Consider the following 25,084-nt stretch of genomic DNA (forward strand, 5'->3'; position numbering starts at 1 on the left):
ATACAGCAAGATAAGTAATGATGGGAGAGGATCAATAAAGTGCATAACGCAAACGCATAGATGTACTGCGTAATAAATAATCGGTAAATAAGGGTGGGCCCTGCGCCGCTCTGCCTGCGCAATTGCATTCGACTATCCTTGCAAGTACATAACATTGATTTCCCAGGTATAGTTTATGTGGGCGACTATTCTAGGAAACTCGAGCTACCTATCAAATGGGGTGGATTTTCTCACCCCACTTTTCGCCTATTACACAAATATATTTATCGTTAATTTATTTTCAATATTTCTCTGAACTACTTACCTTCGTTTAAGTTCTAGAAGATTGCTCCTAACGTGATACAATGATATTATAATATGTTAAGAAACAAGAGCTAATGCTAAAAAAGCGCGTTTTCCTTGGTTAGTACTTGCTAGTTTTAATAAAGGCATTTAGTTGCAACTAGTTCTAACCAGGGAAAACGCGATCTAACGTAAAACGAATTATATTATGTACGTATATAGATATTGGCTTGTTAGTTACATCTCCTGTAACTTGAATAATGGCTGTACAAATTTTAATGATTTTTGGATCGTTGGATTTTTTTCCGATTAGGATAACAACTTAATAAAATAACTTTACAAAAGAAAAAAGAACAAGAGGATTGTTCTAAATCGGTTACAGGACATCGCGAAGATTGACACCATGAATTTACTTTAGCTCACTGAGATCTCTAACTCAGAGAGAACTCAAATATTCAAGAAGTGACATATAACTGCAATTTCTTTATCTATATATATAAAAAAATTTCATGTCACAATGTTAGTTACCATACTCCACCGAATTGGCTGCACCGATTCTCATAAAATTTTGTGTGCATATCGGATAGGTGTGAGAATCGGCCAACATCTACTTTTCATACCCATATATGATAAGAGTAAGGCAGAACAGCGTATGCCCCGTCAGCTAGTATTAGTATAAATTACATTTACGCTGTTAGGTGTTTCAGAGCGTTGTTATAGGACTACGCTACGCTACGGATACTTAGAAGCTTTGATCAAGCAGAATGAAAATTTATCCTATACTTGGTTGTTATTGATATCTTAGTTTCAAATATAGATAACTAGCTGCTTGCTCCAGATTCGGATTGTCTTATATTATAAAAAAAACCCTACGCTACTCCTGAATAGTGTAAGAGTTTTCGTGATTGTTACTTTACATGCGGGAATTGAGCTCGCTTCGGCACGAATTGGGCGAGCTTTCATCGAGGAAGTACCAAACTGCCACAGAAAACCGGCGTGAAATAGCAGCATGCTACTGTATTTCGTACTGTGAGTAGGAGAGCCAGAGGCCCGTTTCCTTTTACTTACCCTTCTCATTCATTTCCTTTATTCCAGTTGTCGATCCTTTTCTCATCCTTTTCCCCTTAAAAGCGGGCGGTGCAATCGAAATTCTGTTACTTTACACTTCAGTCTTCAATAGCCGAGGTTTAAACTTTAAAAATTAAGTTAAGTGTTGCAGATATAGCTAACTGCCTTGGTGCCTAGTATAGAACCAGTTAAATTTAAGATTTTAAATTTACATTCACAGTGACCCCTTTAAGTCTGGTAAAATAAAATTTTTACTTTAATGATAATATTTCATTTGAGCACAAATAAAATATTTATTCATAAGGGTTACCTGTGTTTTTTTTAAATCTTGTATTAAAAATACCACTGCAGATTTTCTTTCAACAATCACATCTACAACAGTTGGAAACCCACATAGCTACCAAGTAATAAAATCAAAAAACAGTCAGAACTTCCTTTGTCTATGAGAATCTTAGATAAAAATTAAAGATATACATAATATTATAAAATATTATACTGCATCTCCCAATTTTCATGGCATACATAGATTGGTAGGGGTATTAGGGATTTAAAAATAAAACAATATTCATTTTTAATGACATTTATTTTCTTTGACACCAATCTTAATTTACAGTTTTAAAATTTAACATAATCAGAAATACGTTAACAAATCAGCGAGTCTTACTCACATCCAAAATATTTTGTGATACGAAAATACAATTTTGTAAAGCATAGAAAATTATAAATGTAAGATTAGTTTAGAGGTGGGTAAAAATAGATCAATAAATAAAACTGACTTATCAAGTAGGTATACATAGCTTCCAAAAAGTATTCCTTCCATTAAAAATAATTCAAGTAGGTATAAAGCTCAAAGTTAAACTCACTACAGTCCATTAAATATATTACGTTTATCTTATTTTAACATCAAGATCAACAAAAATGTGTATAACATTTTTTGTTAAGTAGATAGAATAGTGGAAAATCATTCCAACTATTTCAAAAACTGAAAGAGATCAATAGAAACTATAGAATACACAAGGTTTATAAGAATAGTACACTTAAATCTAAAATATTCTTAACTTTGAGATCCTAAGACATTTAGTTAAACTTAAAAATGTCTATCATAATAATGAAATATATCTATAATTGATGTTAGTCAATGACTTTAAATAATTGATTGAATAGATAGGTACAATCTTAAGTACCTACCTTTTGCATGTTACTAAATGTGTGTTCAATTATAATAGATGTTAACATGTAATGATATTACATAAATTTCTTATTTTTATACTTATTTAAGTTGTGATTAAACCTAATAATAATAAAAATAAACATTGTACCAGGTACTAAAATTAATCGAACAGGCAAAAAGGCAAAAAAACAAATGTTAAACGATACATTTTTATAAACATACCCAAAAAATCATAAAAGAACATAGACTGCAAAAATAAACTACAGTCATTGTTTATAATCATTTGAAGAATTTATTACAATTCTCCTATTCATTTTCTCTTAATTTAGAACTTCTTTTTTGATTATCTTTTATAAATTGATATAAACATAATGCTCAAATGTGTGGTCAATAGAACCAATCTTTGGACTGCTGATTGTATTTGGTTAATTATTCTTAGAGTTGATATGTAGTTTTTTTGAGATCAAACAGTAATTATACATAAAGACTTCTGTTTCAATAGATTGAAGTTAAATGTCTCCCTATTCTGATAAATTGACTAAATAAAAATTTGTAGATAGTCATAAATCTTTTGCTAAAAACAAAAATTTGAAAAAGCATTTATAAAAAAATCATTCCAAGGTTTAATTTAATAATACATGACACAATTCAAAACACGTTTCTTGCATTTGTTTTCAAACGCCTGCAGAATCAACGGCATATCTTTATTGAGATCTAAGCTTTGAGACAGTTTTGTGGCCAGTTCAACAATGAGATAAGATCCCAGAGTCGCCTCCCCAAGATTGTCTTTAATATCAATGTTTATGATATATGTGGGCAGGTTATATACAGATTGCTTCAAAGCAAACCACTCGATGACCTGGTCATAAACCCGTCTCTCACAAGTTATTATGACATCAAAACGTTCAGTAGAACATTGGAACCGCTCCGGGCATGGCTTAACCTTATGGTTTCTGATAATCATATTCAAAACGCCGTTGTGGCAATAATAATTTTTATCTTTTGACACAAGATCGTTAAATATTTCCATGTAAGGAATGCCAAATGCGTAGCAGTTTGGTCTGTTCCCGCGACCCGGTAGCTTCACCCGGTCTCCTGTTCCGAATGATTTAACTCGAAAACCTTTGCGGTCAAGGATGGCGTGAGCCTCCATACTGCGATTCATGTTGGATGAACAAACAACAGCAAAGTGCAAACCGCTCATGGCCTGCACAAAATTGGAGTGGTATAATCTGCTACTTATTACAGATACTTCCAAAAAGTTTGCAAAATACATAAAAAAACTAAACTCACCTTAAACCAATAATTATCGTATGCGTACACCAAACGACATACGTTTCCTTCACAAACGACATTCATGATGATAGGCACGTTAAGTACCACAGCCCGTACCAGAGTAACTGTAAACAGGGACTAAGCACTGAGCAGTGAGCCTGAGCAATGAGAGCAAACAATATCTAGATTCTGGATGCAAGCCGGCTGCGCAAAAGTCAAAACAGAAGCATTGATTATCGCACTCAAAACATTGGTGATTGAGTGTCTTTACTCTATACTCTTTAGTCTTTACCATAGACAAGTATTATGGTGCTTCGATACGATCACATAGCTTGATTCATAAAGCTTCGTTCAAACTGAAGCAGATCCGCGCCGGATGCAGATGTTGTATAGGGCGCCCTCAACTTAGTTATTTTTGAAAGTATGAAATGTAGGTTATCAATATTTAAGGTTCTTCTTTTTTTTTTCTTATCCAGATCAGTATTGTGCTCGTGCTTTTAACTTTTAACTGACTTACTCACTAGCCGTTGCGTTGTAGTAGGAGTGACGGCAGAATATTTTTGGTGTTTGGAGATGATGGGCCCTTAGGATTATTCCGGTTGGATAAATGTGTACTTAAAGTAGAAGTCCCTTATATATAATTATAAAAAGCACACACTCTTTGTAATTAATACTCATAACTGCATTTTATAATTCAAATAGTTAATATGCAAGGCGTGAGAAAACTTAAACATTGGGGGTATTTTGTGTTCTCTCTAAATCATTTGATTTTGTAGAACAATCCACTTTACTACCGGAAATTCATTCGCTACTATGGAATTAAAAATTTAGTTCAGAACCTCATAGCGTCATAGCAACCAAACAGTTATTGTTAATGGATGAAGAAACTTTTTGCGAGCCTTTCTTAAATATTAGTTTCCTACAGGGATCTATTTTTGTTACCTTTTTAACACGCTTTTATTAGCTTGGCCTGTATTTATGTTTGTATGCATGTATGTACGTATGTAATGGAAGGAAAGGAAGAATGGTGGTTTATATCAACATATCTTCTATGTAAATATTTCCATTTGGATATATGTGAAATACATAGTTCTGTTTGAAATCTTCTGTCTGAAATAAAACCTCATTAATATTCAATGTGGCTAGACATGGCATGAAGGACCTTATCCTCTGCAAATCGAAAGCCGACCATAAATTGGAAAGAGATGAAGAAAGGATTAACGAGTGGAATAAAGGAAAAGTAACGAAAGGATATGAGCCTCCAGCTCTCCCATTCACCGAACCAAACATAGCAGCATGCTGTATAGTTTTCTGTGGGGGTGTGGTACTTTCCTGATGTGAGCTGGCCCAATTCAAGTTTACAATAATTTAATTTTACAAATTCCAATAAACACACTTACAACATATTCTTTAAAGAATTATTTAAACTAGCATGTAAAAATAAAAACACACAATTAATTAATGTACTTGTCTGAGTGTATTTGTGAGTGCGTGTGTTTGTGTATGTATACCTGTGTGAAACTATTTCTTTATATAACCGTATATTGTAGATTAATTGTGTATAAGAGCTTAGTAACATTCTACCGCATAATTAAAACAGTTTTCTATAAATTGTTCAAAATTTAATTAAAATAAAAACAGTATTGTAACAAAAGTCTGCAGTACTATGTAATTGGTGTATTATCTTGATATTTAATAAACTTTATTATTTTTCTAGACAAAAAATAAGTTTTCGTAATAAATTCCATGTTTGTGTTTTCAGTAGGTACTCACTTTTATTTCCTTCAATGTAAACGTCAAGCCGCATGTCATGCTATAATATAGTGCGTCTCAACCATGATATTATTTTGTTTTGAAGTCTACATGACTTAGACGTCTATCTTTCAGTGTCAGCTGTCAACGAATGATAGAATTAAAAGTAGGTAGGTATAGACAATACAATAGCACAATTAATCACAACAGTTTAATTGAATGTTATGTACATAAAAGCGGTTTTTATTTAAATGTTGATAACAAATTTTCAATTGTATTAGCTGTTTTACAATCATAACTCAAAGTCCATTTAGGGAGTATTGCGTAATTCGTCTTTAACACCTCTTCGGTTTTCGCACGTGTTTAAATATTTTGTTTTAAAAATGTTTAAGGTTCGTATTAATTTATGTAATGTTAACTTGAAGTAATCTACATAGAAGTCATCATAAAATAATTATGATTATTTGTTTCTCTAGTTTGACTTCCTTATATTTCATATAAACTATTTTGATGTTAGGGTTTAGTTGGGTTGGTTACCGGCGGCGCATCGGGTCTTGGAAAAGCGACTGCGGAACATTTAGTAAAGCAAGGAGGGCGTATTGTAATCTGTGACCTGCCCTCCAGTTCAGGGTCCAATCTTGCTAAACAATTAGGAAATGATGCAGCATTTGTTCCTGTTGACGTAAGTTGGCCATTCATATCTTATTAATTATTTGTTGATTTGCGTTTCTAATAGGAAGTATCAATCCATTAAGAAAATATGTATTAAAATGATATTCTAAATATATGAGCATATTCTTCAAATCTAACCACTAGAAGTCCTGGAAAAGGCTTAAATAATTTTTACGAAATTTTTTGTGTACAGTACATTTGAAATAAGTCGTTCAAGGTCCACTACCAAAACTACTACCTAGAGTAGAACTATTGGGATTTCTTTCCAGGTTACATCAGAAAGTGATGTTAAGAATGCATTACAAGCGACAGTTGATAAGTTCGGGCGATTAGATGTAGCGGTTAATTGCGCAGGCATTGCCACTGCCTCTAGAATATATAATTTCAAGAAGAATCAACCATTTGATTTGAAGGCTTTCCAAAAAACCATTGAGGTATGCTTTTGATTTACCATCTAAAACCTATATTAATAATTATATGATTATATGAAGACATGGTATTAAAAGAGCAACTACAGATCTCTTCACTGTAGAAGTCGGAATTGGTGATTAACAATAAATATTAATCTATGTTATGACATTTAAAAAGCACTTCTAGAAGTGAAATTCAATAAATAAATGTTTTAGTTTGATATACCACCATGCTGAGAAGGAAAAAAAAATGATTCGATAGATAGTATAAAACTTATATCAAATCTATACTGAACATGAAAAGCAAAAGCATATTATGTTTAGTATAAATATGTTTTTATTTGAAAGGCTGTCTTGGTTAATTTTGATTTTTAAATCTTGGATTGTTAAAATTGTGCAGTATTAGGATTACTAACCAGCGCACTTTACTTGTATGTCATTCACAAAAGAAAAAGTTATTACTTATAATCATTATACATTTTTAGGTGAATTTAATTGGAACATTCAATGTAATTCGCTTTGTGGCTGGTCTCATTGGCAAGAATGCACCAAATGCAGATGGCCAAAGGGGTGTCATAATCAACACAGCTAGTATAGCTGCTTTTGATGGCCAAGTAAGTAGAAAAATCTTTAAAATATGCTCCCATATGAGTTACTAGTTATATTCCGTGGCTTCTCTATCCAGGTAGTAATACAGTATCACAAATATAGATTTAATACAAATTGCTATAGATGTTTTGTAATAGCAACAAATATGTAAAATTTTGTTGTACAAATATAACCCTTATGTTTAAACGAAATATATAAATCCAAGACAATTGCCAATTAATTTAGCTAATCAGTGAAATAGATGTAACGCATACCCATACTCCACTCAGAGCAAATGCCTGTTGTTGTATGTCATAATATTTTAAATCAATTGTATTTTATTTTTATAGATTGGACAGGCGGCATACTCTGCATCAAAAGCAGGAGTAGTGGGTATGACTTTACCAATCGCGAGGGATCTTTCAAAGCAAGGAATAAGAGTGGTCACTATAGCACCAGGTATGTTACTGTTTTTGCATTGTAGTATTTAGTTATGATCTACTGATCAGGTCTAAGAACAAACATAATTTACATATTGTCTACTCACAAATCATCCATACTGTGAATTGCTAGCATATCATTATCTATTTGGTTTCTGGATGAATCAATTAATTCTCACAAACACTTCTCATACAATCTAAACTAATTCATAAATTAAATAGTCTAATTCTTATATGGGGTGTAAAATAATTTATGCTATGAAATCTTATTGAGTGGCTATTTTATAATTTCTAATCAGATTCATCACATTATCCTAATAAGGTACACCTTAAGATTAATCGAAAATGGCTAAGTTAGCGCTGCAGCTATAGAATTGATTTATGCGAATTGACTAAAAGGCAGATTTAAATTAATTGCATATTTTTAACCTATATAGGCAGTTTTGTTTAGCAAATAATAACAATTATCTACTTTAAAAAATGTTGAATAATGCAGTCAATTTAAAGTCATCCTTTAAAAAGTGTAGTCGGTTAGGGTGAATGAATAGATCTATCGCTTGTTTCTTTGTTGGTTACTCTTTCATATAATATTTTGTGTTTCTAGATTAATATATAATATTTATGATTAATAAACCCATGTGATACTTTGTTAAAGTTTTTATATTCATTCCTATTTTTTTCTCTTTTTTGCCATTTGTAGATAAGGTTTTGATTTTTCTGAAGTGTTTGGATTTAGTATAAATAATACACACCCACTTTTAAAAATATTACATATATTTTGTATCCATAGTTTCTAGAGAGAGTCCTCCCATAAGTTATATATAGTTCTTTTTGCACTATTTGCTAAGACAATTCGCGAAGGATGCAAAATGTATGTATGTATATATGCGAATTTTGTTTGGATTCGTTACATTCTGTTATGAATTGGCCACGCATATTTTATCTCTGTGTGTTGTTCTTGGTACAACATTGTTATCATTCACATCCTGCTAATTGTACTGATAAATTTCGCATTGCAATTTTAACCTAAATTTAATTTATATACAAATAATATTAAAGACTTTTATCCTAGTATATAGTTAACTAGCTGTGACCCGCGGTTGAAACCGCGTAAGTCCGTATCCCGTAGGAATATCGGTATAAAAAGTGCCTATGTGTTATTTCAGTTGGCCAGCTATCTGCGAAGCAAATTTCATTGCAATCGGTTCAGAAGTTTTTGCGTGAAAGTGTAACAGACGCACACATACATATGCATCCATCCTCACAAACTTTCGCATTTATAGTATTATTATTCGCCAATAGATGTCAGCAAGAGTCATAATAAATTGGGACTACTCAAACGCCTCCTATTTGTTAAAAAAAACACGAATATGACATTTTCTAAAAAAGATTCCTAGCTAGATCGATTTATCGCCCCCGAAACCCCCTATATACTAAATTTCATGAAAATCGTTGGAGCCGATTCCGAGATTCCAATTATATATATATATATATATAAGATTAATGCACAATATATAAAATATATATGTTAAAAAATTTTTTAGGCTGAACAAAAATCTATTATTAATTTTCAAGAGTGGGTATATTTTTCATTACGATTTTTGCGCCCCTGACTTTGCATTTGCCATATAAATTTTCATCCGTTTCATACATTACAAATTCACAAACTTGTGCCTCTTCATAGTATCTTCACTTAGAAGATTTATTTTATGTAAGAACGATCAACCAAACCATGGTTGGTTTATTTGAAATTCTTCATGTTAAAATTTCATGAAAATCTGTTAAAAATTTTAGCATACATCACACATTATCACACTTTAGGGCCGATAGTGCCAGTGAAGGTTATTCGATCGTAAATTTCCAGGTCTATTCCGAACACCAATGATAGAACTGTTGCCGGAGCCGGCAATCAAAGAGCTGGAATCAACAGTACCGTTCCCGGCGCGTTTGGGACAACCCAACGAGTACGCGTTGCTCGTGCAAAGCATTATACAGAATCCGATGCTCAACGGAGAGACCATAAGATTGGACGGCTCCTTGAGGATGCAGCCTTAGTCTAAGCATACTCTTTTTGTTATACACATGTTAATGGAATAATATAGATGTTATATCTTTTTAATGTTTGTGTTTCATTTATCTTGATGTGATAACAGATGTTCCGAGTTTTTTGTATCATATCAAGTTGGTACTTCCTTCTAAAGGCTTTTCAGAATCACAAAATTTTCTTTCGTTCTATCGCACAGTTTTCCTTGTAATAATTGTAGGGTTTTGCGTGAATAACTACGTCAAAAATAATTCAACGTGGTTATTAAGATGAAAGAAAAGCCACTTTAAACGAAAATATTATTTATTTCTACAATAACGGGCGACGACGGGCGCTGTCCTCCGTCGCCGACGCGTCGTGCGTCTCACAATATTTATTAAACACCATGAAAATAAATACACTGAATGCGCGGGCGACATCTTTACACCGCCACATATATGTATCTAAGTGGACATCTAAAAATAGATCTCGCGTATGCAGTTTTTAACTTAACACCTCGAAACATAATGAAGACAATAAAGATTTAGCGATAACAATAACTATTTTAAAATGTACAAAAAGACGTTAATATGTGAGGTAATGACACGGTACAACTGCGGCTACTATATCGCGGTTGCTCATCTTTTAACTGAAGCGTTCACAACTTTACCGATATGTATAACTCGACGCGGATTACCTTAGTATTTACATTAAATAATTAATTAGCCATTATGGGGGTGCTGTGATCGATGAACGCTACGACGTTTCGGAGAAAACCAGTGCGTGATGTCTGAAGTGATGTATAAGGTAGATAGAAGTTTTGTACATTACGTCCAAACGTTCAGTTAACAAAGGAGCAGCCTTACAATGTGCCTTACGGGCAGAACTTTGTGTACTTATTTTATACAATTACAGCGGTCGTGCGACCGAGATGCGAGGGTGTGTTCCTCCCGTCGTGAGGAGCGGTTCGACTCACGGAGGCCGTACAATAACCAATTAGAGAACATCGAGGGACTAAGGTCCACAACAGTTAACACTTATAACGAACAGAAGTACCTAATTATGTGTCTATCGTATCGGTTATGTATAAACAGCGAATGCGACAATGTTACAGTGGTATTCTGTCAGCGCCATCATTAAATTTAACAACATTAATTGAATTCTGTGTACCTCGCCCTATCTATATGTACAATGATGATATCATATAACTAACACGGCTCGCGAAACAAACTAAGGTGCAACAGAAAAAATCACTTAGGTTCATAAATTTACAGCTAGTGTGAACCCAGGCTTAGGCCTGTCGATTCGCTCAAATTCACGTCGTCCTCACATTAACTTAAATGAAAATACTATACACAAACTAAAGTAAACAACATCGACTGAGATTAAAACTAACTTATCGTTAATGAACAACAAAGTGGTTAACTTACAAATTGTAACGCGTTTGTTGACGCGCGTTATTATGTTATGATTAGTGTTATTTTGGAATGTGTCTGACGCATACGACCACTCAGCCATCGATAACTCGGCGTCAAATTGTTTACCGTCCAGTGAGAGTGTGATGATGAGACTGTGCCACCGCCTCGGCGCGCCGCACTGTGCGCGCTGTGCGCACTGTGCGCACGCGATCTCCTCGCGGGCCTGCGAGACTAACTAAACACTACACGGCCTCAGTGAAGTTGATACATGAAATGTTACGGATAATCCATATTCGACGTGCTGTATGCTGTTCGATGCATAGCCAGCGAAGAGATCTCGTGAAGTGCACGTCCCGGCACGCGGCCGGCACCAACGAACGAATCTGAGCGAACAAACAGCCGCCCCATCCCGACCAACCGCATCACACCGCGAGTTACCAACGCCTATTTGCTATGCATCTGTATTCCTCACCACCGAAACGAAATGTACATGTACCAAGAAACACCGTTCGTGCCGCTCGACGTTATAAAACACTTATTATAATTCATAAATATAGATATTACTTACAAAAACACTAGTTACAACATACGCTGTATATTACAACCTAACTTACGCGTACACAGTAGTTTAACGTTACAAGCATAAACTATTTATAATCTATATCGATCGATTAAATATTAAAATCATAGGTAATCCAAGTATAGTAAAGCGGGTAAAATAAAGTGGCGTTTGGATCGTCTAATTAAAGTTAGAATGAACACTGGCACCCTAGAGCTGTTATTGTCTACTCTCCTGCCGCGAGCGATCGCGAGCCACCGAGAGGGCTTCAGAGATGGGACTCCACCGCGGACCCTGTACAGGACTTAACTAATGGCACACGACTCTGATTTGTAGCTGACGCGGGTTACCCACACAATATTCCATTCAATACGTACAACTAATTAAAATACTATTCATATATCTGTTTTGAAATATATACATGGTCATATTTATACACCTATACAATTAAATACTGCGATGCTATTAAATATTTCATCTATAAACATCCAAGTTGTCATTTAATATAAATTGTATAAAGGATTTACATAGATAATAATTCATTAGTAGTCGATTAGGTATCAGAGAATCTGTTGTTAAATCGAATGTCTTACGAAAACGTGATACAAAGCATTAGTGTATAATTAAAAATACTGTAGAAATGGTAACGTGTGCGCAGAGCACAAAACTAATATAATGAAGTAGGAAGAGTCGCTCGAGCAGTGCAAAACGCGTCAAATTACTACACTCCGAAGGGTAAACACTTGCAGTGGACAGAAAATAACGTGTTTGCCAAAGTTTGGACAGACCCACAGCCTTCAAAGTACCTAACTACGTCATACCATCACAGATCAGCTTTGCCTCCCATAAAGCGTTCACGAAGCTGTGTTCTCTTCGAACAGACCTCTCTAAGCGTTAACTGAAACTAAATTACTTGTAATATGCCACTAGAGTGGTAACGGTCGCCTGCGCTTGCTTCTACAATAATACACTTGCTACACCACAGCTTCAAGAGTTCAGATATATATATATACATATACAATGGGGTTTCCGCTTCTTTGTGTCGACTTCTAACGTTTCCATAAATCTGTATAATCAAAACAATTCTACTAATTCATGTAAAAAAAAAACCATAATACGTATAATATGGGAAATGAAATAGTGGAATATTCACATTTCGAATATTTTCAAAGTCAATATCGATAAACATTCATAAGTAACTATTGATAAAAACGTACCGACAACATTATAAGGAACTTTCAATAATTGATTTAGACGTATGCTTTGATCCAATAACCGTGTAAAGCCGAACCTCCCCGAACCGGTATCAGTGTACCAATGAATGCCAACAAATGATACAAATAAATCCGCAATTCATCGGAATCAACACGTTAAACACGTTTTTGACTAATAAATTTCAGTTGACTGGACGGTATATAGACAAACGCGGTACCATAACCTTTCTATCTATATAAATACAAAAGCTTAAGAGCCACGAGAGGAAAATAATGAAGAAATATTAATCAATAACGTCTAATATGTACTTTTCGTTGATGCGGCCTACCGTAGATACGCACTTGGTGCAATAATTAATGGGTAAACTAAACTTTATAACGACTCCAAAACAAACCGTCGATCACATTAACTAAAATCTTTTCGTTTCCGGCCCAGGCCCGCTTCCCTCCTGCGTTCGCTCACGGAGGCAGGCCGACGGCCGTCCACACCTTATCCGACAAATGAATACAAAAATAAAACGTTTTCAAATCAAATTTGCAACGTACATATGTACATACGAGATATAATATATAAAATAATGTTAACGGTTTAACTATAATTAAATACAATATCCTTTTCCACTTTACAAGTTGACCAAAATTTTCGATTACATTACACTATATGTTAGAAAAATACGAAATAATGTACTTTCAGTTAACATATTATATATGTTAATAAAGAACAATATGCTGTATAAAAATACATTGTCTCCTCGGCCGCAGGCCATTTGACGCTAGTACCCATCTTTTTTTAAAAATCTATGATTTTTAAGGCTTTTGCACGTATGTTCAGAAATATTTTACATAATTACAACAATAGAAGTAGCGTAAATCACTGTTATGTGCTATTTTATAATATTTACAAAGATTATAAGTATATACTCATTTGTACTGGTACGGCCGATAATATATATTTATATATATATTTCATTAAATTTTATACAACATTTAGATTAAATTTAAAACATCGATGAACAAATGTAAACTTTAAACACGATCTCATTGCGATCATTAATTACTTAGTCCTTATTAGTATATTATAGTGATAATACATAGAGATTTTTATGTTAAAATATCAACTCTTAATAAAATCTGAAATATATTCAGCCCAATAACTACTTTAACAATTCATACTTCACCTAGACACGTGACCGCTCACTATATGCTCAACCATAGTGCATTACTTAAAAAGGAGAATTAAACGTGTATTTATAACAGTAATGTAGTAAGTAATTAGTTGAAAGGTATGCGCGGGCCCGCACGTAGTTAGGTAAAGCGATATAAACACTAACATTTATACATCACACAACTAACATTAAAATGGTTCATCAATTTTCTTCGATAAAAATCACAGACGTTTTCCTAAAATATGTATAGTAATATTTTTCCCTTTCACTACGCACCGGAATTAAGACGAGCTAATATAAAATCGGTACTTACACAATTTTGATACAACGATACATAGACTGCACAATAAATAAACCGTAGCTACGCGAAACGGAACGTTAAATATTTGCATATGTTACACAGATTAGGCAGATAAATAATTTGTATAACTGTATGGGACTAGGCGCGCGCGGCGACGCCGGCGCTCGGCAATAACTTATATGCTTAATCACACACCAAGTTACCATCTAAATCTATATTAACAATAAGTAATATTTTGTAGAAGCTATCTCGCTTGATGGGGGAGTCTCGATCGCGTGGACGACCTGCTCCCCGTCACTGGTGTTTCAAGATCTGCAAACAGAACGAATGGCGTGAGTTCAATTGTTGTCTTACTGCGCTATGCGCACGTTGGTTAGAACGGATAACGCTGACGAGCCAACCACTCCCTCACCGAGTGTTAGATGTGCGAGTTATTGCGAAGCGTATCTGTTAGGTGCAGTGTCGTACGTTTGAGCCGCATTGCTACAACCGTTAATATATACACAGGTAGTTAGTGCCATTGTGGTGGTGCTGTTTTAAGTATAGTGCAATATTGGTGCAGTCTCGGAGGTATTGAATGCTTACTATATAGGAGAATGCGGCTCAATCGTGTCGTTTGGCAGGAAACCACCGCACCTGACACAGACAGAGTCATGAGAATCAAATGTCGACGGTATCGTCATTTAGTTAAGGTCCCACATGCGGCAGCTTTGCCGCACCACCGCATATATTAACGTAAGAATTCATATTTCAAAGTTAATCATACGCCGAATTGTCATAATCAATTAGTTTAAAATAAGTTCCCGAAATATCCCACCACAATATCCAGTATGTTCAATAATAATCTATTTCTAACAGCCAAACCAAAACCGAACACGACCGCAATATTATTTTTAAGGCTTCCCGCTATTGTTCGGTCGATAGATCAAGGTTGCACGATTTGGACCACTTCAAATTTATTTCTGTCCAATTTTATTCGGATAGCGTCGATTTAGAACGACGATTTTGTATTTTTATATATAAGATCGCAATATAACCGCATCAGTGTAAAGAGCAGTGTAAGCAGAAACACATGCGAATCTGTTTGTTTTATTATAAATGCAATAAGTAAAAGTCAGCAACTCAATTATAATTGGCACATCCATCGTGTTGTGAACAACATGTAACTGATAGATTGGCCAACGTCTATTGTATTTCATTCGTGCTGAGTAGCTACGGTAACCATGACTACCGTAACCCGCTTTCGTCATGATGGGATTGCAACAAATAGTTTTCCATTACAATGCTTATTCAAATACAACGTTCATAGATATACAATCATCGAGGGCGACAATCGGATTGCGTGCTATCAGCGCGTTCTATAAATCTATTTTATCATATTCTTCACCTATAATCCCACGTAACCCATTTAACGAATCAACGGCTGTTAATATCAACCGCTGTATTTGTTAAAGTTGTCCTACATTTATATAAAAGGCTCTTTCACGAAGTTGAGTATATGTATAATTGTTAAATATTGTGTATCTGTGTAAAATAACTGTATCATAAGCACATTCTATATTATATGCTGGTAATGTTTTACAGTTATAACTAGTAATAACCCTCAGTTGAAACTTTTGTTACCGTATGTGAAGTGTCTAAATATATTTATAGAGAACTAATAATCCTGAAGAGACCTTGCATTTCACGAATACGAAATTATTTTTATATTGACGTAAAATATTATATTATTTTATATAATTCACTTATTCCTATGTATAATGTCAAATTGTTGTCGGCATTGAAATATGAATTCTGAATGAGATTTAAATTTAATCTATACCGTATTTGCAGAAATATTAAAATACCATCTCATGTTTGATTCAGTTAATTACATTTTAATAAAAGCGATGTTTGTGAAATGCAAAACCATAATGTATAGCGATTCATTACATTCAATTATCGGGATATAAATAAAGCAAACGAAAATAATAAAGTTGCCAGTGTATGCAAAGAATATTATTCGGAGAAAATTAAAATGAAGTTTCACGTATAATATAATATGCATGCCAAATTTGCTTATGTTTCATTCATCTATTATACTATTTCATCTATTTTAAATAGTTAAGTATAAATTTAGCACATTTATACGTATAATTATGTTCTAATTAAGTTCATGTTCAATTTGTAATCCGATTATTACTGTTCAAAGACAACATTGAATTAAGGCAAAGGCGCTTTAGAAAATGGTTAAACATTGAAATAATATTCATTGTGTAAGTTATAAAACAAATGATGATACATTCCTTAATTAAATTAAATTTCAACCAAGCTCTCATATAGAAGAACACTGGCAACCCTATCGCGTGGGATAATAGATAAGACAACGATATGAATATTATAAATAAATAACGTACAATCGGTCTAAAGTTGATGTGTGCTCAGCACTCCGGTTAACCATCTCGCCTCCATTTGGCCTAGAAAGAGACACATTACTGCATATCTCATACGATACTCGGCGTTTTTGTTCCAAATTAGACATACAACTAACATGTGATACGTGACTAATTAGCATTGTCATTGTCTTTATTTTTCTTTGACACTCTCAGATTTCCTTGTACACTTGTGTTGAGCAAAGTTGAACGAATTTAATATAACGCAAGTATCAAGTATTGAAATGGCATGTTGGATGTTATAATGTTTCGATGGATAATTCTTAGAGTTACTACAACACCTGTACTGGGACACTGTACACTGTATTGGGACTTAGTCTATAGCTCGTATTATGTAACTTTTCAATTTGATATAGAAAGGTTATTTGGCCTTGCTAGAGTTTTAGGTCAGCAAAACTGTATTAGACAATTGACAAAATTGTTAAAATATTTGATATAATTTTTTTGAGTGTTAATTATTATAACATCCTAGAAAATCCCCGTTTTAGAGTAATATTTTGACTGATTTATAATTCAATATGTGTAAATTGTAAAACTAAAACTTTTTTTTTTTAGATCATTAGTAACTTATTGATTATCTAAAAATATACCTATTTATATGAAAATTTTCCATCTATATAAAATAAAAGATGTTAAGATTACTTTACTTTATATAGATAATAATGTATGAGTTAAATAAATCCCACTCAATATAAGCGGATTTACTCCCACCATGTCCTTTTAGGAAAACAATTAATCCTATAACGAATAATTATTTTCATATTTCGCCAAGTACAATATAATAACAGATATATCGATATATATCTATATATATAAAATTCTCGTGTCACAGTTTTCGTTGCCAAACTCCTCCGAAACGGCTTGACCGATTCCTCTGAAATTTGGTAAGCATATTGGGTAGGTCTGAGAATCGGCCAACATCTATTTTTTATCCCGATATTCCTACGGGATACGGACTTACGCGGGTGAAACCGCGGGGCGCAGCTAGTAATAATATAATATAGTGATAGTAGATATTCTGGTTTTATATATAAAATGTATTTTCAGTTGAAAGTTCACATTGTTCGACAAAAAACTACTGTAATGTAAAGTAGGTTATCGCCTAACAATTTAATTAACGAGTATCGTGTATCGTGTACAACTGAATGACGTCATTATCGCGAAACTATATTAAGACTATAATAATGGGATGATACTTTTCATTTATTTTTATATTTCCTTTGTTTTTAACAAAAAAAATATTTGAATAATAACTGACTCGGGATACAGTGCAGAACTAATAAAGTCGAGTTATCGAGTATGTTTTCAGTGTGATACTGTATGAAAACAAGATTTCCTAAATAACTATTATATAGCTATTTTTACTTTTTTCATAACGTCATTACTATGAGGTCCTTTTTCCATAGAGACTAGGCAACTATAGAGCCATCTGTTCAAGGGATATATATTTATTTCCTAATTAAATAACTTTAAGATAACATTAATTCAAAATTCTGAAAGAGCGCTACACTTATAACATCACAACATCCAAAATTTTAGTAAACATTTCCAGAAAAAAAAGTAAATATTTCTGGAATATTCCGGAAAGGTCTAGAGCTTTCTATTATGGATACTCACTTGCGTTTGGCGTGCAGCATCTCCATGAGGAGCGTCTGTGTGGGGGCCTGCCCGGCGCAGTGCCGCTGGTACAGGTGCTCCTCCCCTCGGGCCGCGAGGGCGTGGATTTCTGGCACCACCATGACCAATTTGCCAAATTTATCCTGAAAATAATACGAGAACTTTATATATATATCGCGCAACTGAACGATCTATTTAAAGTTATTCAGGGTGACCGTCTAGGTCACCAAAAAAAAAGTCTCACAACAAAAATTTATAAAACTAGAATGTTTTATTTCGTAATTTATAACAATACTCGATAAGATTTTGTAGGCGTTTGCCTATTTTTAGCCGCATATTTTTCAAATATAATTTTAAAGCGTAATTTTCATAGCCGTTTATGATTCTTGTGAAAATGTAACTTAGGAGCCAATATCCTGTTTCGCTCAGCTACCTAACTGGCAATTCCAGTGCACAATATTATGTTAATTCGGATTATTTCATCCTAACATGTACATGTTTCGCTTTGTTACAGCGAACCTATCGATTTTTTTAACACGCCACCTGTAATGTGTTTTACCGCAAACTTTCTAGTTACACTGAAGCTATCTTTTTGCTATTTTAATGTAATTACTGGCCGAGACAATAAAGAACTTTAGTTATTTATATCAATGCGACTATGTTAATACATTCCGCGGGATTACATTGATGTGTATGTCTTTATCTAACAATGTTGCTAGCAACGAATAGCACATGCTTTGTAAATGCATAATGATGTTGTACCTACTCGTTAGGTCTATACAATTTACGCGATGGATTGACACAAAAACTGTAACGTATATGATACTCGTAGTGCTTTCGAAAAAGACAAAACGTCTATTTAAACCCGCCCGGTGAATGTTCTCGCGCGTTTTCAGTGACCCATTTTTCGGCTTACGGTTTTAATATCACATTCTGTGTTCAATTTAAATTTGAATAAAACGTTATACGAAAGCTTTGCATTGTGTAACACCACATAGCAAATCAGTTTAGTGATAGGAGCGGTATCGATATTAACTCAATAAATAATTATGTATGCATGTTGTGCGTATTATTATATTATAATAGCAATTGTATTGTGGCTATACATAATTTTCGAATTCGTAAACAATTGTTAGTTCTACCTTCATTATGTGCAAGCTAATCGTGCGGTTATGCAATTATTATAATGCAATAGAACATTTAAAAATTTCTCATGCAATTTGAAGCTAAAATTACGTTATGATATATTTTTCCAGCTGTGTTAGATGAGATGTTACATATTAATTCAGCGCAGAATGTTTGATTTGATCTTTGCAATCAATTGGCCAAGTAAGATAGACGTATTTCGATTAGTGCAAACGTTGAATCAAGAAGTTGATTACTCTTTTATGAAAAACGTTATATAGCTTATATAAAATGTATTACTAGACATTATTTTGCATACAAAGAATAAAGTATTTAAGCAAATTCTTTACATATCATTGTGATTTGAATATTTTCGTATTTTTATTAGTCGCGGATTCTAAACAATACCCGTGACTCCGCCACTGAAAGCCACTCGAGGGAACATTATATGTGTTCAGTTTTTTATGCCTCATCTACCGCTTTAATTTAGTTTATTCGGTAGTCCCCTACCTTCATTAAGATTCCGACATAACCCGGAGCCATAGCCGGCCCTTAAAAATAGGTTCAAGGGCCTTCAAAATTGAGGAAAAGTAAGAAAATAGTTACCTGTATCGTTGGATAACAGGTGAGCGTGTAATCCAAAAGCGCAGCCTGTACCGTCTGGTAGCCGTCGCGCACGCATTTCACGTTTACGATACCCCTCACGTCTGAAACCCCAAGAACACTCTTCAAACAAATACTATATCAATATCGTACCACTTCAAAATATACACACATATACAAAACTTAAAAAAAAAAAAAATAAATAAAACAGAAACACAATCAATTCGCATAGGGCCAGGCGAGTAAAACAGTATATACCTAACAAAAATATGACGTAAGGAATGTACTAACCAGGGTTAAGCAGTAGCAAGAATTTGACACAGATGTAGTCAGGTACGTCGAATTTGAGTTCTGCGAGTTTATTCTGAAGCTCGTTGAAGTGCTCGGCGAGGGAGGGCACGCCGAGGAGGCCCAAGCACAGCAGATCGAACTTCTGGCCGTTGTGCAGGGTTGTCTCGTCGGGCAGGCCGTTGTGCATGCGCTGGTGCAGGTGGTCCAGCACCAGCATGTCGGACCACGAGTGTTGCAGGAGCTTCATTTGATCGTCGACCTGGGGAAAACGTTCACCATTGCTGTATGCGGCCTACCTTCGGCAAATGCGCGCACATTTGGACGAAGACATTCCTGGAATACGACGGCCAGACATTCGCTAGTGCACACAAGCACACACGCGCGCCGTATCCATTGAGACATACTACCAGACAACCAGGGACATCGGAACCGGCCGTGCTCATAGCACCGTGTGTGACGCGAAAACATTATTTTACTCATTGCAAATGTTACGTTAGTTTCACTAAGTGCAGCGGTGAATTCGCGTCGTTGAATATATTAGCAATTTCTGTGTTATCTCGAACCGAATGACAGACGCGAGCGGCTCACGGCTCAGCTCTGACCCACATTTTGTCTAGTTACATTAGTGTATAGGGCTGTATGAACGAGCAAATTTGTCGTTTACGAAACGACATAACTGAATTTAGAGCTCAAATTTATTGCGCCACCGCAGCGCTTACTCAATGTCTATCAAGAACGGGTCATCAAGATCCGGTCTTCAAAAACTGTTACGTTGCCTTCGATAGCTGTACTTGTATTTTGAAATTATTGCATTTTAAATTATAAATTAACTCAAGCCGATTTTAAAACTGGCATCTGTATGTTCAAAAAATTATAGGTCAACTTGACGACGTAGATGTGATTAAAAAAGATCGAGTTCATGAACCAAGAAATGAAGTGTGTACACATTTGCATGCCGACTCTGATACCAAACAAAATGCCAATGAATGTTTGAACTAGTGTAGTTAACTAGCATTCTCTTGGGTCAGCTATCTTGGCTTGAGATGTCCGTACTCGGCTTATGATCTGGGTCAAAGTCGCGGCGACGAGTAAAGTGCCAGATACCATACAAACACTTCAATTTAATAGAATACGGCTTTGTCAAGCTCTATACATAACTTTATGAATCGCGGTCTGTTACATAAGATATTGAACAAACCTTTTTGTTTAGTTACGTCCAAACTTTTTGTTACGTTTAATTATTATTTGACAGAAAACTAGGATTTGAATGAATTATTTATTGGTTTGGTTTTAAATTTTTTTGACTTTACAACCGAGGCTTTAAATGGACATACGCAATTATGAAATACCAATCTAAACCATTATAATGAAACATTTTGTAGGGCGGTAAATTTGCCAGCTTCAACGTTATCATAAGCGGTTTTGAAACTAAGGCTTGGCTAATGTCTTTAACGAACGGGCTATAATGATATAGAAAGGCGAAAGAGCGAAATCGCACGACTTTTCAGTAACAAATAGAATGTAATAATTTAATCTCACTTAGAAAAATAACGTGTATATAAGTATTGTCAAATATTTATTAATACGCAATATTTAAGTAATACTTTGAAACTGGCTTATTGACTGTATGAATAGATTGAGGGAACCCATTAAATACTCAATTGGTTTTGTAGGTATCCCATACAAAGTCCATGTGTACATCGACCATTGACGTGATATCAACGTCATTGCGTGTTCGAACTCATTGCGGTATGCGTCTAAACTAATCGTGACTCGTTAAACGTTACGTAAGAGAAAGCAACGAAAGGCCGCATAACTAGTTACGTCTCGGTTACCAGTGGTTACGCGCGCAGTAAAAAGTGCTTTCTCGCGGCAACTCGGCCACGGGCACTGTGTCAAGTGCGCCGACGAAAGTGCAACGTTGCCGCACCGCACTCCATACCGTTACATCACATCCGTCTGGAGAAAGCATAGGTCATCAACATCGATCTCGCGCGCTCCCCGCTCTACTCGTCCTTTTATTTACGTGCATACATATCGCGTTTAAAACACTACCTACGGTGCGGTCAGTCATTTCTAATGCTTATGCGACAGCTCGCGGGAAAAGATTACAGAACATAGCCCATTTCCGTAAACATGTGTAAACGCAGGCGAGATTCATGTACGTACGCCGTCGTCCTAATTCTGAGAATGGGTCGTAAACAAGCCGCGTCATTTAGCACAAATGAAAATTGCTAGTTGCGGAGTTGAGGCCATCTGTGGGAGCGAGAAGAGATGAGGGTCGGAGCGGCAACGTCGCCCGGCCACGTGACCGGCTACGGGTCTTGCGTAAGCGTACGGCGACCACGGAACGCGACCGCTACCGCTTTGCTCGCTTCTCCGTTGGCTTCTCCTGATTGATTGAACTCCGGTACGAGCATAATTGATCACTAGACGCACAATCATTTGTATTCATGAACGTTGTTAGACTCTTTGAAATATAAATGTTTAAGCATCGCCGGAAACAATTGCATTTAGTCGGTAAGTGGCCACTCGGAAATGGATTGTGAGATTGATATTTTTATTATTATATAATTTCAGGGTGTAATGTAATTAGGGAGGCTAATGTGGAATCGTAACGCAACGGCTACGATTGGCGGCATGCTTGTCGTGGGAACTTGACCCAGTTGGTGAGGCGCGGCGGGCGGAGGGGTATCGATTGCGAACGGCACCGCACCGCTCTATGCGTCACACGCGCTTTTATTTACACGGCCAGATCCCTTCCTTTACATACACACAATAAGAAACAACTTTCGCATAGCTTAAACAAAACAAATCGCAACAGCATCACAAAATTCGCAAAGATAGGTGTACACCAGGAGGGGGGGTTGACGGGATTCGGGATGGGATACTTATACTTATCTGAAATTCACCTTTAAATACTTAAAGAACACGGTGTTCCTCGCCCAGTCGACTTGCGAGAACAGATTTTGGTCGAGAACTTTGCACATTAGCTCGAAGAGATCGACTTCGCACTGGTTGTAAGTTTGACTCTGCAGAAGGCCAAAGAGGGAATTCTGCCATTCTCGGTCGTCAATGGTCTGGACGAATTCCCGGATCATGGGTGAGACTCGGAGAGTTTCTGTGCTTGTGGCTTCAGCGGTGCTGGATGGGGTCGCGGCTGCGGTGGCTTGTGTGTCAAAGGCGAAGGCGTCCGGTGAGGCCGAGTGCGGCGAGTGGGTTTCCCATTTGTCGTGCGACGGCGGCGGCGGCGGCTGAGGGGGCTGCGGCTGGGTGGCCAACAGCGCCGGCCCAGGGGATGACTCCGGTGAAGACGTCAGCGATGACACTTGTGGTATTTGAATCTCCTGCTTCACAGGCACCGAGGCATATGGCGAGCTGAATCCCAGAACTAGCCCGCTGTCTCCGAGCGAACCGCGAAGTGTCTGCACGGCAATCTGTCTTTGCCTCATCATTTGTAATTTGCGGGCGCGATCGCGTTTGTACATTGGGCCGAATTTGTTGCGACCACCTCGCATGCGGTCTGCTCGCACGGCTGTAAAAAAAAAAAGGAAATCATTAAATACTTTCAAAGTCTCTAAACAAATCAAATTAAAATACTTAATGGTCTAGCAAGTTGTAGATCAAGAAGGGACTTTATAGTTCAGTAATTATCTTAATTATTACTTGTGTGAAAAAAAAAGCCATACATGATTTCTGTCATGCAGTCAAATAGTATTAAATTATCTTATGTTATTTTAAATATACGCAGCGTAAAATCTGTTTGCGATGTCAATATTTCCAGGAATGTAGCATTCATCATGCTACGCTTACGCTTCAATCAGAGCCTTTGGGCTTTAATATTAGGAGATTAGATAATTATATGCAATGTACACTCGGCAAGAGTTGGATTGCGTTGTACACTAGCGTTGCCACGGAAGACTTAATGCATCTAAAATAAGTTTTACTTCTCGCAATGAAAACTGTATAGATGCTATCAAGTACTTAAGAATTTTAACAATTATATTATGTATTTGGTTTAAAATTATTACACGCATACTTTTATATTATAATACGAAATTTATAAGCTTAATTCATCAGAACACGTTGAACGCAATTGCATTAGACTAAATCAGCTTTGCATCCCACAAGACTGTTATATGATATTGACTAATTGATAAAAATTAACAAGGAATTACATCTTATTATATGTTAACCCACATTGGCGATTATATTTGGTAAAATCTAAAAGGAACATTATTATATGATTGACTATAAGATAGAGTTTAAAATGTTCAACATTTTAACATCATGTTGTTTACTCTATTCGTAAACCCATATATAAAATTATACGCATATTCGGTACGATTTCTTATCAGTGCCGCTCAGATAAGAATTCCTTCGCCTAATAGCGGCTGTAAGTAAAATGAATCTTCGTCAACTTAAAATATATATGAATTGTAAAGCGTCGCTCATTGGTATTAGACTGCAATTCGATTAAATTTTAATAACATTCTTGAAAATTAGGACAGCGGCCCCGTAATGCACGCAGTCTACTGCTCTTTATTATTTTGGCAATATTCCAAATATCAAGCAGCCGCTTCTCACGATATCAGCAATTTATGTCCGTTCCGATTCTTTGAGAGGTAAAATCTAAAATGGTGCCTCTAGAATGAGAACAAATATTCCTTCTGTATA

General features: G+C 35.5%; 3 protein-coding genes across 6 annotated transcripts in view; 1 reads left to right on the forward strand and 2 right to left on the reverse strand.

Annotated features, from left to right (window-relative positions):
- Nucleotides 1-1,934: 1,934 nt before the first annotated feature.
- On the reverse strand, nt 1,935-4,060 carry LOC119835870 (RNA polymerase II subunit A C-terminal domain phosphatase SSU72-like). Its single transcript, XM_038360928.1, has 2 exons — nt 3,815-4,060; nt 1,935-3,728 (listed from the first exon to the last, which is right to left on the reverse strand). Exons 1-2 carry the CDS (start codon nt 3,878-3,880, stop codon nt 3,150-3,152), a joined length of 645 nt encoding a protein of 214 aa, XP_038216856.1. The 5' UTR covers nt 3,881-4,060; the 3' UTR covers nt 1,935-3,149.
- A 1,651-nt stretch (nt 4,061-5,711) lies between these two features.
- LOC119835635 (3-hydroxyacyl-CoA dehydrogenase type-2-like) lies at nt 5,712-9,777 on the forward strand. Its single transcript, XM_038360583.1, has 6 exons — nt 5,712-5,940; nt 6,066-6,230; nt 6,490-6,654; nt 7,116-7,244; nt 7,569-7,677; nt 9,523-9,777. The coding sequence occupies exons 1-6, from the start codon at nt 5,932-5,934 to the stop codon at nt 9,711-9,713; spliced, it is 768 nt and encodes a 255-aa protein (XP_038216511.1). The 5' UTR covers nt 5,712-5,931; the 3' UTR covers nt 9,714-9,777.
- Nucleotides 9,778-9,987: 210 nt separating this feature from the next.
- LOC119835633 (nuclear hormone receptor FTZ-F1) overlaps nt 9,988-25,084 on the reverse strand; it is a 74,026-nt gene continuing 58,929 nt past the window's right edge. For 2 of the 4 annotated variants that reach the window (XM_038360581.1, XM_038360579.1), the window contains 7 exons: nt 23,320-23,942; nt 20,408-20,666; nt 20,120-20,220; nt 18,389-18,531; nt 16,736-16,795; nt 14,925-14,975; nt 9,988-14,651 (listed from right to left, as the gene is read on the reverse strand). In XM_038360581.1, the coding sequence (XP_038216509.1) occupies nt 14,651; nt 14,925-14,975; nt 16,736-16,795; nt 18,389-18,531; nt 20,120-20,220; nt 20,408-20,666; nt 23,320-23,942 (1,238 nt within the window). In that variant the 3' untranslated portion in view covers nt 9,988-14,650. Of the gene's footprint in view, nt 14,652-14,923; nt 14,976-16,735; nt 16,796-18,388; nt 18,532-20,119; nt 20,221-20,407; nt 20,667-23,319; nt 23,943-25,084 lie in introns of those variants that run through there. The other 2 variants (XM_038360582.1, XM_038360580.1) reach the window with 2 other exon arrangements.

The sequence above is a fragment of the Zerene cesonia genome, chromosome Z (assembly GCF_012273895.1).
Source record: "Zerene cesonia ecotype Mississippi chromosome Z, Zerene_cesonia_1.1, whole genome shotgun sequence".
In the NCBI taxonomy this organism is placed as follows: domain Eukaryota; kingdom Metazoa; phylum Arthropoda; class Insecta; order Lepidoptera; family Pieridae; genus Zerene; species Zerene cesonia.